We start from the raw sequence: 15,887 nt of genomic DNA on the forward strand, positions 1-15,887 counted from the left end.
GTAGGTCGAGGGCTGAAAACCAATTGCCCTGTTTCAGAGCTGGGGTTATGGTGGTAAGGGTAACCATTTTGACCTTTTGCTTTTCGATAAATTTGTTTAGCCACCTGAGGTTGAGGATTGGTTGCCATCCCCCGATTTTCTTTTCTGTTAAGAAGTAATGGGAATAGAAACCGCTCCCTCTGTGTTGTTCGGGCACGATTTCCAGTGCCCCCAATTGAAGGAGATGTTGTACTTCTTGGAGGAGCAGTTGCTCCTGAGAGGGGTCCCTGAAGAGGAACGGAGAGGGTGAATGGGTAGGAGGCAAGGATAGGAAAGGGATAAAATAGCCAACTGTGACGACCTCTAAAGCCCACTTGTCAGTGGTAATATTTTGCCATTGATGGGAGAATGGGCATAAGCAATGACCAAAAACAGGGGCAGGCAGTGTAAGCGCTGAAGTGGGAATATTGTTTTCCTATACCCTCGACCAAGGCTTCAGATTTGCTTATTGGTTGGAGGGGGTCAAGACGCTGCCAAGGAGTTGGGACGGCGGTGTTGGTACCTGGGTCTCTAGCGTTGCTGTTGTTCGTGAGAGCTATGGAATTGCTAGGTGTTTGTGGGGTAGCGTGGTTGCTGGTAAGGCTGGTATTTATGTTGTCACCTTCTGGTCATAGGGGTTTGAATTCCTAGAGACCAGAGAGTTGCCCTCGAGTCCTTAATGGAGAGGAGTATGTCATTTGTGGTGGAGGCGACCAGTTTGTCACCATCGAAGGTGAGATCCTCAATGGTACTCTGGACCTCCCAGGGAAAGGAAGAGGACATGTGCCATGACTCTCGGCGCATCACGACTGCAGTGGCAGTGGACCATGCCGCACTATTGGCCACATCAAGGGCAGTTTGAAGAGCAGTGCAGGAGATGCTTTGTCCCTCGGAAACTATGGCTGTAAATTGTTGTTTCTTTTCTTCTGGAATGTGATCAATAAAGTCCATGAATTTATTGTAATTTTGGTGGTCATATTTTGCTAGAATGACTGTATAATTAGCAATGAGAAATTGCAACATGGAAGAAGCATATACCTTATGTCCGAGCAGATCTAATCGCTTACTGTCCTTGTCGGCAGGGCTGGAGTGGGGAATCTGGTGTTCATTCTTTTGGTTAACTGCATCTACTACCAGCAAGTTTGGCACTGGGTGAGTAAAAAGGAATTCCGAGCCCTTGGAAGGAAAAAAGTACTTCCAGTCCACTCGCTTACAGGTAGGCAGGCTTGCAGCCGGAGTTTGCCAAATGGCTTTGACAGGTTCTAAAAGGGCTGCGTTGATAGGTAATGCAATTCTAGAAGAAGAAGAAGAGGGCTGCAGAATGTCGGTTAGCTCATACTGCTGTTCAGAGACTTCCTACAGGTTAATCCGTAGCTCATTGGTAACTCTTTTAATCAGGTCTTGAAATTTTGAGAAGTCGTCCGAAGACATTGTGGGAGGAGGAAGCAATGCTTCATCAGGCGGAACAACTGGTTCTACCAGGTTAGAGGCAGGCCGTGTTTGCTCTTGCTGTTGTGACAGGGCTGCCTGGTATCTAGAGTCAGTGGCAGGGTCGTCAGCTGCTGGTACCGAGCAGGTCTCACGCCTGGTTGCATCGGTATAACGAGTGTGGTCCCGAATATAAGGAGCCCAATATTGCCACTGTGGTGGGAAGGGCATGGACGGTGCCATCCAAGGGTTCACGCACCATGGGGCAGGACCCTCGCAGTAGGACAAGGCAGCTTTTCTATGACCTCTCTTGATTGGGTACTGTGGATGGGAGATCCGATAAGGTGAAAATTCTCTCTGCAGCCCGGAGAAAAGCTGTGTGGACCTCGCCTGAGAAGTAGGTGTTAAGTAGGGGTGACTGCAAGATAGGTGACACCAGGAGGTCCCTTGAATGTGTGAACTGCGGTCCTGCAGTGCCTCTGTGAGGGGAAGGCTGAGTGAGAAGAATTTGTTGTGAGGAGCGATTCCTCTGCAACGGTGTCCTGAGCCATACGCAGCGAGTTATATCTCCACATGGTGCCTTGACACCAGCAATATTCAGAGCCCAGGGGCCCAACTCCACCAATATTTGGAGCTGGGTGTCCCCCTCAGCCCCACCTGCCGCCCCCCTGCGCCTCCTACGAGTGTCCCCCGGTCTCCCCTTGCGGCCCCCATGCACAGGAGCAGAGCATCCCTGCTTCTGCCATGCAGCTCCATGCTGCCTCCCTGCAGCAACTGCTGCCGCAGGGGCCTAGTGCCCCCCATCTCGACTGCAAGGGCAGACTGACTCTGAGCCTGCCCTTCCACCTCAGACCATTCCCTTTTCCGGCGGGACTCAGCACCAGCACAGGGCCCCCCCCACAGTCACTTGTCCCATGCTGGGCAAGGAGGCAGCCCCATCCCTCACCCCCACTAAGGCTACAGTCAGGGGCAACAGCAGGGGAGGAGGCACACACAGCACCCCCCATGGGGGAGGCAAGGGAGATTCCTGGACCTGAGAGAGGCCCTAGGAGCACATGCAGTGACAGTGGTGGTGGTGGTGAGTGTACTGCTGGGGGGGGGGGCAGGAAAGGGGGGCTCCTCCCCCAGAGCTCGCTGCTGCCAGCAGGGAAAGGGCTGGGGGGAGTCCTCCTCTCTGGCCCATGTCCCGGAGCAGCCTGCCTGCACCCCAAACTCATCCCCAGCCTTGCCCCCCCGAGCCCACACCCCCCCAGCCAGAGCTTTCACCCCCCCACACACACCCTCAACCCTAGCCCTGAGCCCCTCCAACACCCTAAACACCTTATCCCCAGTCCCAGCCAGAGCCCTCATCCCCCTGCATTCCAACCCTCCGCCCCAGCCCTGATCCTCTCAAACAACCCACACCCCCAAGCCCCAGACAAAGTCCTCACCCCCCACACTCCTACTCTCACCCTGAGCCCCTCCCACACCGCAACCCCTCATCTGCAGTCACAGCTCTCACCCCTGCACCCCCTCCCTCTGCACCCCCTCCCATCCCCAAACTCCCTCCCAGAGCCTGCACCCTGCACCCCAATCCCCTGCCCCAGCCTAGGGCCTGCACCCCAGACCTCCTCCCCCACTCAAACTCCCTCCCAGAGCCTTGGGCATGGGCGGGTTCTGGGTACCACCAAAAATTATACAAACCTGCCACCCCTGTCCTGAGCGTTCTGTCACTGCAGCTAGCTCAAAGGCTGACGGTGCTGGGAGAGCGAGAGGAGCCTGCAGGGGGTCAGGCAGACTAGTATGCGTTGGTACTGCTTCCATTGTGGTGCCGAACGGTGCCATGTGAGAAGCAGGGAACTGGAAGCCTGAAGCCTCGGCACCGGAGGTTAGTGCAACCACCGCAGCCGCAGGCACGTTTCGCGCAGCACCAGAGGAGCCCAGAGGGACATTAGTTGGTGGCTCCCTCATGGAGCCATGAGCACGGGCATGCACCTGGCACGGTTCACCCCTATACCGGAGGCCTGCCCCTTTTGCGGAGTGAGGGAGAACCTGGCGCACGCCTATCTCCAATGCGCCAGGTTGCAGCCCCTATTCCGGCTCCTCCAGAACCTCTTGTTGAGGTTCTGGCTGCACTTTTCCCCACACTTGTTCCTCTCTGCACACCCTATCCGTGGCCCCACGAAGTCGCAAGACCTCCTCGTCAACCTCCTCTTGGCTCTGGCCAAAGTCTCCATCTATAATATCAGAAGGAGGCTGTTGGACGAGGGGGTGCTCTGCGACTGCGGGGCCTATTTCTGTTCCTCCCTAGTTTCATGCATTCGGGCAGAGTTCCACTGGGCAGCGGCCGCTGGCTCTCTTGACAACTTTGAGGAGCAGTGGGCGCTGTCCGGGGTTCTCTGCTCGGTGTCCCCATCCGGTATCCTCGTTTTGAACCTCAGACCTTCACTCCGATCCCTGTTTTTCATTAGTTGTCCCCCGTAATCAGTTGGTCCCTGGGTCCAGTGGTCCCTCCTGCTAGGCTGGGGGAGGGGCCTTTAGCAGTGGGCAGGCTTGCACCCGCCCACTTCCCGGGTTTTCCAATACAACCAGAGGAGCCCAGCGCATCAAAGATACTCAGCCGGGGGAGCGCAGGGAGGGAAGCAGCACCCAGAGGAGTCTTGTACCTGTGAATACCCTTTGCGGGTGAGAGAGAGTGATGGTTTTGAAGTTTTCTTTTGTATCTTCGAAGGTGGGGGGGCTGCGGTGTACAGTGTGGTCGGAGCCTGGGTCTGAGGCTGGTCCGAGAGATTTTTGCAGCAGGAGCAGTTTTAACCGCAGCTTCCTGTCTTTGCGTGCCCTGGATTTCAACTTGCTGCAGCGGGCACATTTTGGGGGGATGTGGGACTCCCCCAAACATTTAATACATTTAGAGTGGCCATCACAAAGAGGGATGGCATCACTACAGTTAGAGCAGCGCTTAAAATCTGGAGAGCCAAGCATGTCGGAAGCAGCTGCACTGACAGGAACAAACACGTTTTTTTGTTGTTGCTGTTTTTTGGGGGGAAAGGGTATCTAACTATTAAGTTTTGGAATAGCCTTCCAAGGGAAGCAGTGGGGGCAAAAGACCTATCTGGCTTTAAGATTAAACTCGATAAGTTTATGGAGGAGATGGTATAATGGGATAACATGATTTTGGTAATTAATTGATCTTTAAATATTCATGGTAAATAGGCCCAGTGGCCTGTGATGGAATGTTAGATGGGGTGGGATCTGAATTACTACAGAAAATTCTTTCCTGGGTATCTGGCTGGTGAATCTTGCCCATATGCTCAGGGTTTAGCTGATCGCCATATTTGGGGTCGGGAAGGAATTTTTCTCCAGGGAAGATTGGAAGAGGCCCTGGAGGTTTTTCGCCTTCCTCCGTAGCATGGGGCAAGGGTCACTTGCTGGAGGATTCTCTGCTCCTTGAAGTCTTTAAACCACGATTTGAGGATTTCAATAGCTCAGACATAGGTGAGAGGTTTTTCGCAGGAGTGGGTGGGTGAGATTCTGTGGCCTGCGTTGTGCAGGAGGTCGGACTAGATGATCATAATGGTCCCTTCTGACCTTAGTATCTATGAATCTATAAGAACACTGTTCATCCCACTTGCAGAGACATTCTCACTCCAAGTTAATCTACCACAGAGAGCTGCTGAATAGGGCTCTACGCAGGCTACATATTCACCAGGGACATGCAGCTTGTCCCTTTGTGTGTGTTCTCCCCAGACAAGAGGAAAGACTCTTGGGGGGGAGAGATCGTTCAGTGGTTTGAGAATTGGCCTGCTAAACCCAGGCTTGTGAGTTCAATCCTTGAGGGGGCCATTTAGGGATCTGGGGCAAAAATTGGGGATTGGTCCTGCTTTGAGCAGGGGGTTGGAGTAGAGGACCTCCTGAGGTCCCTTCCAACCCTGATATTCTATTACTGGTAAGCTAAGAGGGGAACAAAGTTGAACAAGGGAGAGAAGAAATTCTCTAATGAGTCTGCTGAGCTCTGACTCAGGCCAGGGACGGTAGAGAAGGAACTGAGGAGACCAGTGGCGCACATGTACTATTAAGGCACACTCAGCACATGGGGCAGGCTCTGTACATGCATGACTGGTACAAATACTGCTGTCAAAATCTCCAAGCGAAGGCGCAGGGACACACCAACACCTGGAGTGGAGCACCCACAGGGACATCTCTTGAAGAAGAAAAATAGGTTATTTAAATCAAGGCTTTCTATTTAGTGATTGAAATAGCTGATTTAAATCAATCCACCTTGGGATGTCCCTACCAATAATTGCAGAAATTTTCTGTGCGCTAGGAGTATTGAGCTGTGGAAGTAGGCATCATGCAGGCCAAGGGACATGAACAAGTCCATAGGATCCAGTGAGGGGATGACAGAGACTAGGTGACCATCCTGAACTTGAAATGACAAATGAAGGCATTGAGACATTGAAGGTCTAGAATGGGTCTCCACCAACATCTCTTCATTGTGATCAAGTAATAATGGGAGTAGAAGCCTTCCCTCTGAATGCTCAAGGTGTGACACTGGGAGATCAGGTACCAGCTCATGCAAAAGCCCCTAGGGCTCAAGTGTACACTGACACATATATAGCTGGAAACCAGTCTGGCTCACCCTGTGTGTTAGTAGAGTTAAAATAAGTATTAGATTTATAAAAATGTGTTTAGACTTTATGAAATGCTTGTGAGTTGCTGCATGCACTAATCCAACTTATAATAGCTATAGCCCATGTTATAAAAGTAGTATTCAAACGTTTGCTCTGAAACTCTAAACCTCCCCAGTAAAGAGAGATGCATTACCAAGTGTGAAATACTAGTTCTCCACAAGAGGTATCTGTGATAAGTTCAGTCACAGAAACTCCCTCAAGACTGTCAACTAGATGTGTTGGGATACCACTGAGAACAAACCCCCCTGCCAGAGAAGGCTTCCCTCGACTCCCATCTTGCTGAGTTACACATTTCAGTCAGCTACAGCACAAACCAAGAGGTTGGGCCATGCCCCCCTGCAGTGTACAGAAACTAAGATTCACTTAGCCCAGAGGTTTCTCAGTTAACAGGGATGTTCCCAGCACCCAGTATTCAGTCTTTCTGGGAGCCTAAACCCCCAAATGAATCCATTTTATTCTGTATAAAGCTTATACAGGGTAAACTCATAAATTATCTACCCTCTATAACACTGATAGAGAGATATGCACAGCTGTTTAATACCTGGGGGAGCAATTACTTACTCTGGGTTAATTAATAAGCAAAAGTGATTTTATTAAATATAAAAAGTAGGATTTAAGTGGTTCCAAGTAATAACAGACGGAACAAAGTAAGTTACCAAGCAAAATAAAACAAAACACACAAGTCTAAGCCTAATACAGTATGAAACTGAATATAGGTAAATGTCACCCTCAGAGATGTCCCAATAAGCTTCTTTCACAGACTAGACTCCCTCCTAGTCTGGGCTCAATCCTCTTCAGACCAAGGTTGTGGCTTATGGCCTGGGTACAGCAATCACGCATATGCCTGTAGTTACAGATCTTTGTTCCAGTTTCTTTCAGGCATCTCTTTGGGGTGGAGAGTTCATCTCTTGAGCCAGCTGAAGACAAAATGGAGAGGCTTCCAGGGCCTTTTATATTCTCTCTCTTGTGGACGGAAACCATTTGTTCTTCTGTGCAAAGTCACAGCAACAAGATGGAGTTTGTAGCCACCTGGGCAAGTCACATTTCCAGCAATGATTCACCTTTTTGCAGGCTAATGCCATTGTTTACATATTAGTTTGAACGTTCCCAGGAAAGCTCAGATGTGGACTGGCATCTCCCAAAGTCCATTGTCAGTTAAGTGTTTCTTGATTGGGCACTTACTGAGAATAGTCCTTTCTCAAGAAGTTGACCAACTGCGTCACTGATGCTACTTATAATGGATGGACACCAGCTTGGTGGTTCTCTAGAGGAGCCTGGCAACATGCGATTGCCTCTTATGGACTCTTCCCTGGACTGACTGTCCATGTCCCACTGAGCCATCTTTGGAAGGGTGGGTTGTATTCTGGTAAAGATGGTCTGCTGCAATCACCTGAGAAAGGTGAAAAGGCAACGTCTTCTTCAATAGGTGAGGAATAGCCCTCCAAGTGAGTCCTGTATGGTTAGGTCTATGGCTGGTTTTTACAGACTGTGAGATGGACCTGGCCTCTCAGAGTCTGTCTAAGATCAGGGACTCCGCTACTAGTCTCACCACTAAGTTTGCCGGTGCCAACAAGTACATCAGTGCTAATGAGCCCATGTGTGCAGGTAAAGAACTCTCACTTGATTTCTTCAGCATTGTGATGCTTGGTATCAGGCCCGCCGACAGAAATTCCAGGCCCCAGGGCCAGAGCCATCCCTGCGGGGGAGGGAAGGGGAGGGGGTCTGCCCATGCTGGCCAATCGCGCCAGCCCGCAGGCCTCGGAGCGGGGGCTTGGAGCAGGCACACGTGCGCGCGTGCCTAGGAGCCCTGGGTCCCACTCGGGCGATTTAAAAGGACACGGGGCTCATGACAGCGGCCCCCAGGACCTTTAAAATCACCTGGGCCCCTGGGCAATTGCCCCTTTTGTGCCCCCATGTCAGCGGGCTTGCTTGGTATCCCCATTTTGGCATCCGTTTCCTTGGTGCCAGGTTGTCTAGTACTGCTGAACAGTGCCAGTGCAGGGTCAGCTGCTTGAGTGGTACTGGGGAAAGTGCAATGCTTATTCTGGGAAGCGACCATTGGTGCTGTTTTTGCCTTTGCACTTAGGCAAGATTCAGTCTTAAGCCTCTGATGAGTTGAAACCTAAGGAGAGGACTTCTTCCTCTTAGATGAGGAGGGAGTTCAGCACTTTCCCTGGTCTCTATCATGGAGCTCCTTGTTGCCTATCCTGTGTCAAAGCTGAATCTGCTGAAAAGCAAGATTTGTAAGTGTCCTTCAAGCTCAGTGTGACATTAAGGCTCACAGGAGCACTGGAGGAGTAGGACTGGCCAGGAGGATGTGGTCTCTCAGAGAGTTTGCCTGGGTCCAGCAATGCTCCCAGGGGCACTAGAGAAGTGAGAATGGCCACGAGGATGTGGTCTCACAGCGGGCTTGCCTGGGTATTACAACATTTCGTCACAGTCTCAAGGAGATGTATCTTCATCTGCCATATCTAGCTTTCAGGGTGCAATCTGAGAAAGTCTTGCACATCAAACAACATTCAGACAGCCGCCCCTCAACTAAGTATGGAAGGCAGTTTGCATGACCATAGCTGATGGGCATTGCTGTCACACAGGAGGGGCAGATCTTGATTCCTGGACATCAGTCTTTGGTCATTTTGGCCTCAGGTATGGGGTGGGGATGGGAATGTAACCCTGTAATGAGCGTGGGGGAGGGAGAGAAGGGAGGGGACAGAAACCCTATCAATGTTTCGACAGGCAACTTCTATCTAAATTTCTTTCTTTTTTTAAAAAGAACAAATGGATGAGCTGACAACTGCTGAATAGGAAGTAGAACAACAATAATACATTTCTTGCAGGTTGAAGAGACATGGGCACGATAGGGTTCAGTCTCACAGCCATGAGTGGCAGGAAGGAATTGAGGCTGTTGAGACCAGTCCATCCCTTATACCCTCCTGGTAGTCACACGGCTCTCAGGACACAGGCACAGCCCTAAAGGACACTCCTATTCAAAAAGGATGGGATCTTGTGTGCATGAAGTGTATGCATACCAAAAATGGAATCTGTGTACAATTGCTTAAAGACGAAGAAAAGGTTTGCTCTAACTTATGCTTAATTTCCTTAAAAGAACATACCTACTGTTTAGGCACAAACTGTTTCCTATAACATGAGTGAAAACAAGCCACAAAATTCTAAATAGTGTTTCATTTTTTAAAATCACTCTCTCTCCATTTCTAATAAAAAAAATAGACAATAGTCACAATTTTATAAGTTAGATCAGAAAAAAAAACTCAGTGTTTTGTCTTTCCTTACCTATGGCAACACTTAACAACTAACTTTTACACAGAAATCTGTGACAGATTCATACCTGACAATTCTTGAACGAAAACATATTGTCAGAACTAGAGGCTATGATTGCAGTTGTTAACAGAAAATTGCTGTTAAGTCCTGCTCCATTCAATACTTGTGTAATGGAATATGCAACACTCTCAGCAGAAAAATGTATCTTCAAACACGAACACCGAAGAATGAAAAGCAGAAGATGATTTCATAAAATTATTTGTCAGTGCCTTTTTATCCTGCACAGTATGAAAACAGGAAATTCAAAGGAATAAGAAGGAACTGGATGTTTTAAATGACTGTAATGTTGGATGTATTGAAAGTCAAGATAGAGCTTTTAAGGAAAATTTAAATAATACTTTCCCAAACTAACTTGTGCCATTAGTCCCTGATTTTCCTCAGCACTAAAATTTATCCCTATTTAAAAAGGAATGCATCCGATGAAGTGAGCTGTAGCTCACGAAAGCTTATGCTCAAATAAATTGGTTAGTCTCTAAGGTGCCACAAGTACACCTTTTCTTTTTGCGAATACAGACTAACACGGCTGCTACTCTGAAACCTGTTAAAAAGAATAGTTAATTTTAAAGGAATAACTGACAATTCAAATTTGGTTTAAAATTGAGATTTTCTAAAAATAATTTTTTTATTATGTTTAAGATTAAAAGGAATGTTTCCAGGTTTTTGTTTTTTTAATCCCAATGGAAACAGCTGTATAGCTGTTTTTACACAAACACATTCTCTTTCAATATTTGCAACCCAAACACAAATGCACTGAAATCTGAAACTGACTAAATATAAAATGTATTAATCCAGTTTCCATTTCAATTATCCAAGCTAAGAAAAATGTAAAGAACAGACAGCATAAATAGTGAAAAGTAAAATGATTTAAAACAGTCTTTCATTTTTAATAGTTTAAGGTATTAGGAGCAAAGAAATTTGATTAGTTTACAACACTGCAAGCTGTGTCCCTTTGTTTTATTTAACAATAGTATTTAAAAAATTGAAGTAAACATAAAGGTATTGATTCAATAAGGCACTTCAGCATGTGCATACATTTAAGCACATGAGCACTCTTTTTGACTTCAATGCAACTATTCATACAGTTAAAGTTATGCAGGTGCTACACTATATTGCTGAATCAGGACTCATGATAGAAAAATTGGAACTGGTTTGATTCAGATTTCCAAAGGAGGTGAAGGGACAGAAGAATAATTTAGGAAGAATTTTATTTCTTTCACCTGGAAGAAGGGATGTTGTCTGATTTCACCAGCACCACCTGGACCACAGCCCAGCCTTTTCTTGGGATCTTTCACCAAAAGACGCTGAATTACATCTTTAGCTAAAGCACTCATTTCTTGGGGATATGGAGGTTCACTTTTTAATATTCTCCTGTAGAAAACATGTTAATTACTTAACATTTCATTACGGTATTAAAACAAAAGACAACTGCTATGCATACATTGGATAGTTCTACAATAAGAAATGTACAGATTCTTGTCACTCTTTTCACATACAGTATTCTTGTATGTGAGCTTATTTCATTTGTTCTCTGTGCAATACACTATACACTAACCTGGACAATATGACCTTAGGAGTAACTAGCTTGGGAAGAAATATGAAAGCCAATGAATGCAATAAAACTCCTCAGATGGACTACCTGATCAAATTACTGGTGAAGACATCTTTCAGGTCAAAAACTCATCTGGCCAAAGTAGTAATAATGATTAAAGTTGTTTTTAAAACAAAAGAGGATGTCTGGGGAATGACAATTATAGGCTCAAATTGGAGACAAAAAGTTTTCCAGGAAAGGACTACAGCACAAAAAAAACCAGTTACCTACCTTTTGTAATTTGTTCTTTGAGATGTGTTGCTCATGTCCATTCCATTCTAAGTGTGTGTGTGTGTCCACACGCACAGTTGTCAGAATTTTTTGCCTTAGTGGTATCTGTCAGGCCAGCTGTGGTGCCCTCTGGAGTGCCATGCTCATGTGCCAGTATATGAGGTGCCGCCGGCCCTAGGCTTTTAAGGCAACTCCAACAGAGGTGTAGGAGAGTGGGTAATGGAATGGACATGAGCAAAACATCTTGAAGAGCAACAGTTACAAAAGGTAGATAACAGTCTTTTCTTCCTCGAGTGCTTGCTCATGTCAGTTCCATTCTAGGTGACTCACAAGCATTATCCCGGGAGGTGGGCTCAGAGTTCACGGGCGTGGAGCTTCCAACACTTCTCTACCGAAGCCAGCACTGTCCTGGGTTTACTGGGTGATTGCACAGTGGGATGTAAACGTGTGGGTGGCCAACCAGGTAGTGGCCCTGCAGATATCTTGAATCAGCACCTGGGCCAGGAAGGTTGCCGATGAGGCTTGTGCCTTGGTTGAATGGGCAGTTACAATCGCCGGCGGTGGCACTTTCACCTGTTTGTAGCAAAACCGGATGCAGGCAGTCCACCTGGGGAGTTCCCCACCTCCGGAAGATCACGCTGACCACCTCCGGATGGAGTGACCACTCGTGGCAAGATGAAGTCTTGCTGAGGTGATCTACCAACACGTTCTTGGCCCTGGGGAGGTGTTCGGTCACTAGACAAATGGCATGCTACACACAGAAGTTCCCCCCCGAGGGAGCTCCTTGGCAAAGGGCTGATGACAGGGCTCTGCCTTGTTTGTTGATGTAAAACATCACATTGGTATTATCCATCAGGATCTTTACCACCCTGCCCCTCAGATGAGGCAGGAAAGCCTAGCAGACCAAGTGAACCACTCTGAGCTCTCTGACGTTTAAATAGAGGGAGCGATCATCTCGCAACCAACAACCTTGCATGCTAAGATTGCCCAGGTTTGCTCCGCACCCCAGGTCTAAGGCATTGGAGACCAGGGTCACCGACAGGGAGAGGAACGCAAAGGGGAATCCCTCCAACACCGATCCAGGGACCCACCACCATTTCAGTGACAACAGTACGTTGTCCAGCACCCTTACCACACAGTCTAGCTCATCCTGTTGCAGATGTAGACCAACGCCAGCTATGCTTGCAGGGGATCTGAGATAGAGCCGTGCGTGCTGTACCATGTAAGTACAGGCTGCCATGTGGCCTAAAAATCTCGAGCACTTGTGAGTGGTGGTAAGAGTGTTGGCCCTCACATGCAAGATCAGGCTGGCCGTTGCTCGGAAATGGGCGTCTGGGAGGAAAACTCTGGCCCAAGTGGAGTTGAGGACCGCCCCTGTAAATTATAGCCGTTGCACCAGTATCAGAGTCTATTTCTTTTATTAACAGACCCAGATCAAGACAGGAGGAACGTACCAGATCGAGGCTCCCCTGCACGTGATCCCGTGATCTTCCCTACAACCTTGATGAACCAATCATTGAGGTACGGATAAACCTGAACACCTTGACGCCTCAGGTAAGCAGCCTCTGGTGCCATGCACTTTGTGAACACTCTTGGGCCGATGAGAGTCCAAAGGGAAGCACATGAATTGGAAATGGCACTGGCCCACCACAAAATGGAGAACCATCCGTGCCCTTGGAAAATGGAGATATGAAGGTATGCGTCCTTCAAGCCGAGGGTGTCTGCCAGTATCCTGGATCCAGGGTGGGGATGATGGATGCCAGGGAGACCATGCAAAACTTCAACTTCTTGAAATATTTGTTGAAGCATCGCAGGTCCAGAATTGGTCTTACGCCCTTTTTCCTTTTGGGATTAGGAAAGATTGGGAGAAGAACCCTTTTCCCCTCATTTACCGAGGACCACCTCTGCTGCCCCCAGCTGCAGGAGGTTTTCCACCTCCTTAACAAGGAGTTACTCGTGGAAGAGGAATGGGGTAAGAGTGGGGGTGGCTGAGAACTGCAGGGTGTAGCCCAAAGATGATATACTGAGCACCCAATGGTCTGAGGTTATTTGTGACCATGCCGACCAGAAGGTAAACAGGTGGTTGAGGAAGGAGTAGGAACGTGGATCCTGGGATCTGAATGAGGCATTGTCCTCAAGCACAGCATCAAAACGACTGCCTCTCAGCCCCTGGGTGTCTCAAAAGGCCGGGCAGGCAGGTGAGAGGACAAGGGGCAACACCCTCCCCCACCCCCCGTCTTTCCTCCTGTAGGCACCGTGCCAAGGAGACCCTCAGGACCTAGGAGGTGGCTGGAACTGCTTTCTCACCAGTTGCAGAGTTTGGAGGCCCAGTGAGTGCAGAGTGACTTGGGAGTCTTTAAGGCCATGCAGTCTTGCATCCGTTAGCTCCGAGAAGAGCCCTGTGCCCTCACACGGAAGCCCTGGATGGAGGACTGCATTTCCTGGGACAGACCCGAGGATTGTAACCGGGAGCTGTGCCTCATCACCACTGCCCAGGCAACAACTCTGGCTGCTGAGTCTGCAGCATCCCTGGCCATCTGAAGGGAGCCCCTTGCCACCGCCTTGCTCTCCTCCAGGATCATGGCAAACTCTTGGCGGAGGTCCTGTAGGAGGGCCTCTTTAAACTTGTTAAGGGAGTCCCACAGATTAGTTATACCTCCCCAAAAAAGCCTGGTTCTTGGACACCCAAAACTGTAGACTGGATGTTGCATACATTTTTCTGCCAAAAATGTCCAGTCTCTTGGCATCTATATTTTTAGGTGTGGTGCTAACCTGACCCTGCTTGTCCCTTTTGGTGGCTGCTGATACAACCAGCGACCCAGAGGGTGGGTGGGTATAGAGGTACTCAAACCCTTCACAGGGATATAATACTTTTTTCCTGCCCATTTGGAAGTTGGCAGAATACATGAGGGGGTTTGCAACAGCGCTGTAGCAATCTTGAGAACCTCTTCATGGACTGGCAGCGCAACCCGTTCCGGGGCTGCAGCCAATAGCACGTCAAAGAGAGTGTCCAACTGCTCTGCCAGCTCCTCAACTTCCAGATTTAGGTTGGAAGCCACCCTTTTTGAGGAGGGCCTGGTGCTCCTTAAAGTCTTTAGGAAGGCTGGTATGGGAAGGACCCACCACCATGGCTCCCTAGGTGTCGACACCTGCTCTCTTAGCCCTGTGTTGGAGTCCGCACCGTGCTCCGAGCCTGCCGCTGATGAAGCAGGAGGTGACTTGTCTGAAGCAGCCAGGTTGGAGTGGTGCAAATATGGCACCGGGATCAAGGGTTCCAATAAAGCCCTTTAGCTGGCCACTGGGCCCAGCTGCCACATAGCTGCTATGGGTGCCATACTGGTCTCTGGAGCTGAAGGAGATCGGTGCTTCCTTGATGAAGGGCTGAACTCTGGTTCTGACTCAGACCAGTCACCTTCCAGGAACCAGGGTGAAGCCATGGAGGTTTGTGTCTGGCGGCTTACTTTCAGTGCGAGGGACGGTGGGGACCAAAGTCTTTCCAATGAGCAGTGCCGGGGCAACGGAGACCGGTGCCATGGTGGCAAGCAGTCCCACTCCAGTGGTGACTGACACATTGAGGGTCATCTGGGGGGGTCTATGCTGGGGTGTTTGCTGGCAAGAAGCTGGCCATTGCTGGGAATACAGAGACCAGTGCCTTGAATTGGGCTATCTACACTGTGAACACAGAGATGGGGAACTATGAGCCTGCTTCGGGGACCGGTGGCACTCCACTGCCCTTTGTGGTGGCCTCATGCATAGCTTGGCCTTGGGTTGCGGGTCCTTAGCTACATCTGATGTCGGGCACGGTGTAGGTGGCACCGGAAGGTGCATCAGGTCCCTAGCCACCTGGAAGGCCTCAGGCGCTGAAGGCACTAGTAGGTGCCAAGGTCCCCTGTCACTCCGAGGAGTCGGAGGCAGATCCTGGGTGGGCAGGAGGTCCGACCAGAGCAACACCCCCTTGCAGCTCCAGGGCAGGTGCATGGCCTGAACTGGGTCCTTTGCACAAAACCCCCTTCCCCTCCTTGGTCAGTGCCAATGAGCCGTGTTGTTTCTTTTGCCGCTTCTTGGACACTGGCAAGGGGGAAATGGTGCCGGCGGAGAGCTCCACATCGACACAGAGGTGCTGGGCGCAGAATCAGAGTGGGAGAGCTCCAATGCCGGGCGAAGTGCGGCCCTCAGTGAGGAGGGCCTTTAAGCAGATGTCCCGCTCTTTCTGAGTCCCAGGACGAAAGGTTTTTTTTTTCTTTTTTTTTCTTTTTTTTTTTCTTTTTTTTTTTCCAAATTCTGCACTTCTCCTTTATGAGCGACTCTCCCAAGCACTTCAAGAAGCTGCTGTGGGAGTCACTAACAGGCATAGGCCTGTCGCAGGACGAAATGGGCATGCTTTTGCCTCGGGGCAAAGTCCCTGCTGGGACTCTAACTAAACACACACTTAAAACTTAATGACTAACTATTTGACAACTATGTACAAAGACGACAGTTAATAGGCTGTAAGAACCGCTATCACACTTGCAAAGCAAGAGGAAGGTGATCCAACCAACCATTACAGGCAGGAAGAAGGAACGGAGAGGGCGTAGGGCTGGTGGCACCTCCTATACCAGTGCACAATTGCAGCA

General features: G+C 49.2%; 1 protein-coding gene across 3 annotated transcripts in view; it reads right to left on the minus strand.

Moving 5' to 3' along the window:
* Positions 1-15,887, minus strand: part of RPS6KA5 (ribosomal protein S6 kinase A5) — a 187,623-nt gene that overhangs the window by 53,251 nt on the left and 118,485 nt on the right. For all 3 annotated transcript variants that reach the window (XM_075129833.1, XM_048852700.2, XM_048852699.2), the window contains one exon: positions 10,673-10,823. In XM_075129833.1, coding sequence (XP_074985934.1) covers positions 10,673-10,823 — 151 coding nt within the window. The remainder of the gene's footprint in view (positions 1-10,672; positions 10,824-15,887) is intronic.

This window comes from Caretta caretta, chromosome 6, assembly GCF_965140235.1.
Source record: "Caretta caretta isolate rCarCar2 chromosome 6, rCarCar1.hap1, whole genome shotgun sequence".
NCBI classification, from domain to species: Eukaryota; Metazoa; Chordata; order Testudines; family Cheloniidae; genus Caretta; species Caretta caretta.